Here is a 6,000-nt window from a genome sequence, read left to right as displayed (position 1 = left end):
TTCACATGGGCTCCCGCTTCTCGCGCTTCTCAACTAGTGTCACGGCTGACGACCAACCTCATTTTGGCATCTGCGTAACAGACAAGATGAGAAGATTCGGCGGACACTAGCCAGCACCAAGTGAGTGTCCTGTTTCCCGATTTTTGCGAGGTCTGGCTAAACCTAACGCCGAACGCAAGCCCATCGGGGGACGTGCCGTTAGCGCGCGGCGCGTGCTCGCGACGCTCGAGCGCTCCTGTGAGCATTGCATCGGCGCCTGGCCACGCGCCGTCCAGCTCCCAAGATGAGCCAAGCAGCAGAAAAAACAATCGAAACGCCCAGTGACCAGCTGGGCGATGCGGATACCGTGCATATGGATGCGACCGAAATACGAAACGCAGAGGCTACTTGGAGGTATGACGCAAGCAGCGGCAGAACAATTGAACGTGAAAGCGTTTGGATCACGAGAGGTAGAAAAGGCAAGAAAGACGCCGGGGAAACAACTACGCCAGAAGGAAAGCCACACAAAGAAGAAACGTCAACGCAGCAACCCCAACCGCAGCGTCGAAGCCTATGTTGCCGCCCCTACCATTTGACGACTACAAGGTCGTATACCGCCCACAAGCAGGCCTCGAGTTAGCAAAGTGGAACAATATCGCCATCATGCACGCCATCGGAAGAGCCGCGGCCTCTCGCAGCAAGACTTCGGCGGAGAAAGTGTGCGTGCAAGTGCAGCGTCTAGAAAACCTTATTATAGCAAGCACGGCCGAATGGGAAGACGCCAAAAAACTCGAAAGCATCACCAGCATACAACTTGGCGGCACTTTCTTCACCATAAAAGGCAACACTAGAACCCCGGACGACGTATCCCGCGGTGTCATAAGCGGACTTCTGCCCGGCACGAGCGAAGAAGAACTCAAGTCTGGTCTCCACGCACAGGCACGGTACACAATTCTCCACGCCCGTATGCTGGGGCAATCGTCTGCGGCGGTGATCTTTTTCCAAGGACCACACGTTCCTTATTACGTCCGTTTCCACAGTCTTGACTTTCGATGCAGACCCTATCGAAAATCGGTGCAATATTGCAAGACCTGCGGCAACACGGGACACCGTCAGGATGTCTGCCCACGACCACAGCCGGACTTCTGCTCTAAATGCGGAAAGACCAACCAGCCATCAGACCACGTGTGCATACCCACCTGTAAGCTCTGCGGAGAGGGGCATGAAACCGCAAGCAAAGATTGCAAGAAAAGACTTAAACCCAACCCGCCGCCATTCCACATCCGACTACAACGAATGGAAAGGCTCAAAGCACGCGACTGTCGCAAGAGTCCAGGGGACGAAGATTTCCCGGAATTAGGAAGCCAAACCACCAACTTGCGCAGCAGCGCTGGCAGCACTACCACACGAGGTCGATCACAGTCTATACTCCGACAACGCTCGCGATCACGATCACGATCACGATCACTCTCCCGCTCGCACTCGCCCAAAAGGGTGAGCTATGCGAACGCAGCAAGTGGTTCGAGTGGTTCCGGAACTACAAGCAAGTGCATGTCTTCGTCGCCTGACAATGAAGCATTACGATCTCTCCAAGATAAGGTACAGAGTCAACAAAGCACATTACAGCATCAAGCCAATCAACTACAAAGTCAACAGGCCCTTATAGACAAGCTGATACAGAACCACCAGATACAGCAAGACAATACGAACAGGCTTCTTAAAAAGTGTGAAGAGCAAAGGGACCTCATAGAGAAGCTGCACCAGAGGTGCACGATCGTCCAAAGGAATGATGGACAGACGGGTGCCTTCCTTCCCACAACAGATGTGGAATCTATTGTAGACGCAAGATTCCAGATCTTACAAGAAACTCTCATGAAAAGCATCCACACTACAGTTGAGAACATTGTACAGGCAGCAATAGCAAATTTCACCACAAGCGTGACCAACAAGATAACCACGTTAGACGCCAAAGTAGATGGACTTGCAGCGCAGCTAAACAATTTTATAGCATACGTGAAGAAGACCTACATCACCAAAGAGCACCTCAACGCTTCACTGAGTGACGTTCATCCTGACAGGAAGCGGGCACGAGCAAATGGCCGAAGTTCCTCTCGCCCAGTTTCACCTTCCTGCGAGTGCCAGGGGGGACCAGAACCGATTGAAGATGGCGGTCCCTAATCACAGGACGACAAACACGCTCTCAACTCTCCGCATCTGGCAGTGGAACTGTCGTTCCTACCGTCCACGCTATGCTTCCTTACAAGAATTTGTCAAGCAGGACCCACCTGACCTTATAGCACTACAAGAAACAAATACAGAGAACGTCCGGCTACTAGGCTACAACGCCCACGTCCAAACAAAGCGCACGGCAATACTCACAAAAAAGAATCTGACGGTACAGGAATTGGAACGGTGAACACACCTATCGAACATACCGTAATAGAAGTAATACCAGAAAGGAAATCGCACAAGAGTCTCATCGTTGCGAGCGTGTACAGCCCCCCAAAAGACCAACTGCCAGACTTCGACCTCTTGGTACGAGAACTGAAGAAACGCGCCGATGGTCATCAAGTCGTTATAATGGGCGACTTCAACGCCCCTCACACAGCTTGGGGCTACCATACCACCACAAAGAAAGGCGCCCGAGTACACGACACTGCTCAGCAGCACAGACTAACTCTGTGGAACGATCCACTCCAGACAACAAGGGTAGGAAATAGTGTCTCCAGAGACACAAATCCTGATCTCACGTTCACGCTAAACGTGCGCTCGGCAGAGTGGGACCGTCTCCCAGAAACGCTAGGAAGCGACCACCACATCATCCAATTAACCGTAGCTCACACTCGCAAGCCCGCCAGGATAGGCACTGCCCAAATAACGGAGTGGAAGTTATTCAGAGATGATCTAAATGTTGAGACCACCATCGAGAACATAGACGACTGGATGAAGAATGTCCTCGACACGGCGGAACGTCACACCAAGAGAATTCAGCTGAATGAGGAAGCGCCAGCCGTTGACACGCACCTCCTCCATCTCTGGGAAGCCCGAAGATCTCTTCTCAGGAGATGGAAGAGACAGAAACTAAATAAGCAACTCAAGAAGAGAATCGCCCTGCTCACTGAACAAGCGCAGGAATATGCGGAGAGGCTAGGAAGACAGAACTGGTATGCATTCTGCGACGCACTACAGGGAACTCTAAGCACGAAGGAAAAACGTGGCACATCCTTCGCGCTCTCCTCAACAGCGGACCTACAAGGACGCAACAGCGACAAAACCTCTGCAGGCTCGTACACAACTACGCCGGATCAGAGGAGAACCTCCTTCGAGAGGTTCAGAAGAAGCTGTGTGGAGACCCACCCATAACCACGACGGCACACGACAGAGCCTACAGTGGAAAACCAAACCCCGAACTTGACGAACCCTTTACGGAGGCTGAACTCTTCGCAGCACTATCTACACTCACCAGAAACACCAGCCCAGGCAAGGATCGCATTATCAACAAGCATCTTCGGAACCTTCCGCAGCAGGCCAGCGAAGCCCTACTCCAGTATTTCAACAAATGCTGGGAAAGCGGAGAAATACCGGCTACGTGGAAACACTCGGAGATCACCATGATCCCCAAACCCAACAAGCCCTTCAGCATCGAGAACCTGCGACCAATTTCCCTTACCTCGTGCGTAGGGAAACTATTCGAGCACATGGTACACAACCGGCTAACTCCGTACCTCGAAGACAAGGGATATTTTCCGAACACAATGTTCGGATTCAGGCAACACCTATCAACGCAAGACATCTTCCTTCTGCTCAAGGAAGACCTTATCGATCATCTGAGCACCAAAAGCAAATCTTCAATTGTAGCCATCGATATAAAGGGAGCTTTTGACAACGTCAGTCACGACGCTATTCTCTGCAATCTCGAACACCTGGACTGCGGGTCACGGATATACAACTACGTGAGGAATTTTCTCACGCATCGCACGGCCACAGTGGGCATATACAACCTCCGCAGTGACACTTTCCGACTACCGAGCAGAGGTACTCCGCAGGGTTCGGTCATTTCGCCGTTGCTCTTCAACGTTGCCTTGATCAAACTACCCAGCCTCCTCGACGCTATACCAGACCTACGACATGCTTTTATGCAGACGACATCACGTTATGGACAAGGGCCTCAAATACCGGAACGCAAGAAATGCGCCTACAAGAAGCCATAGATACCGTCGAGAGGTATTTACAAAAAAGCGGCCTCCGATGCGCTCCCGAAAAGTCGGAACATCTCATCCTGAAGTCTAGAACGAGAGGACGGCCAGCCGCCTACAATGAACCCGATCCAGCGTCACCCTAAACGGACAGCCCATCCCAAAAGTGGAAACTTTACGCGTGCTGGGGCTCCACATCCACAAAGATGGGTCCGGGGCGGCCACACTCCCTCGACTACAGCGCACGCTATCGCAGCTAACGCATCTAGTCAGGAGAATTGCGAACCATAGACGCGGCCTTAAAGAACAAGACACGCTACGTGTGATGCAAGCTCTCCTCAGCAGTCGAATAACCTATGGCACTCCCTATCTCGCGCTGAAGAATGCAGAGGTGGAGAAGCTCAACATCCTAATACGTAAGGCCACCAAAATCGCTTTGGGGCTCCCATTCACGGCTTCCACTACGAAACTTCTCAAGATGGGCGTGCACAACACCTGGCAGGAACTAGCCGAAGCGCACAAGGCTAGTCAACTAGAACGGCTAAAGCTATCGCCTACTGGAAGATCAGTGCTTCAACGGCTGAACTACGGCGAAACTTTTGTAGCCGACACAGCCACGGACCGAAAAGAAAGAATTCCGCCAAACATGCGCGAATCTCTCTGCATTGCACGAATCCCGCGCAACATGCACCCTACGCATCACAAGCAAAGAAGACAGGCCCGAGTGAATGTTCTACGGCGAAATCACAGCCATGATCCGGACGCCAGATATACAGACGCGGCCAAATATCACGACAGAAACGCCTACGCTTTGAGCGTCGTAGATTCTCGGGGCGTAGAGCTCGCATCTGCCACAATTCACGCCCGAAACCCAGAAACTGCAGAAGAGGCGGCAATCGCATTGGCAACCACCACGTGCTTGGATGCAGCTGTCGTCTTCACAGATTCGCAAGCAGCAATACGAAACTACACCAAAGGTCGTGTGTCTGTACAAGCACTGAAGATATTGAAGCGCCGAAGCACTCCGATGCCGTACACCTGTGTGACATGGGTTCCTGGGCACGAGGGGCTGGAGGGGAACGAGGCGGCACACGCCGCAGCCCGCGATCACGTCTACCGGGCTATCCCCTCCCACTCTCCAGACGCCGGGACTGCGTCCGCGGAGGCTGAGCCCGTACCCATCACATACTCTGCAATACTGCAACATCAAAGGCTAGAACGCAGAGAGTACCCCCCACCACATTCAAAGCTCAACAAAGAGGACAGCACCATACTCAGAAGACTGCAGAGCAACACTTACACCCACGGTATACTGATGCACAGAGTGTACCCAACGTTGCATGACTACCTCTGCCCAATTTGCGGCGTACCTGACACCTTGGCCCACATGATCCTCGCGTGCCCGTGCAGCATACAGACAGATGCAACGCCTTCGCCGAATGCCAGTAACGCCGCTCAAGAAAACGAGGACCTTCTCGAAACGTGGGAGGCCAAGCTCGCCTCAGAGGACCTGGACCAACAACAACGTCTCGTCGCCAGGGCCAAAGAGGCAGCGAAGGCCAGAGGGTTCCTGGAATGAGGAGACCTCCCACCTAGGGTAGACGCGGGACTAGCACCGCGACACCGTTTCGTACAATAAACGTTTATTCCTCCTCCTCCTTGCGCAATTTATAGCGTAAAATCCTAGCAATAGCGTAATGGATTAGCGTTTCATTACACACACATTGCGCCGAAATGAGATTGAGACCGATTGTTTAAGAAGATTCAATCGAATGCTGGGATTTTACAGGGTCGCTGTATATAACTCGGCCATTTGTAACTCCGC

At 52.5% G+C, this 6,000-nt stretch overlaps 1 protein-coding gene across 1 annotated transcript in view; it reads left to right on the top strand.

The window, feature by feature from the left end:
• The first annotated feature begins 2,559 nt into the window (after positions 1 to 2,559).
• LOC119395058 (uncharacterized) overlaps positions 2,560 to 6,000 on the top strand; it is a 47,456-nt gene continuing 44,015 nt past the window's right edge. The window contains exons 1-2 of the mRNA XM_037662351.1: positions 2,560 to 3,143; positions 3,224 to 4,014. Of these exons, the coding sequence (XP_037518279.1) occupies positions 2,560 to 3,143; positions 3,224 to 4,014 (1,375 nt within the window). The remainder of the gene's footprint in view (positions 3,144 to 3,223; positions 4,015 to 6,000) is intronic.

The sequence above is a fragment of the Rhipicephalus sanguineus genome, chromosome 5, assembly GCF_013339695.2.
Source record: "Rhipicephalus sanguineus isolate Rsan-2018 chromosome 5, BIME_Rsan_1.4, whole genome shotgun sequence".
Lineage (NCBI taxonomy): Eukaryota > Metazoa > Arthropoda > Arachnida > Ixodida > Ixodidae > Rhipicephalus > Rhipicephalus sanguineus.
Note: the sequence above shows the minus strand (reverse complement) of the source record. Positions and strands in the feature narration are given on the sequence as shown.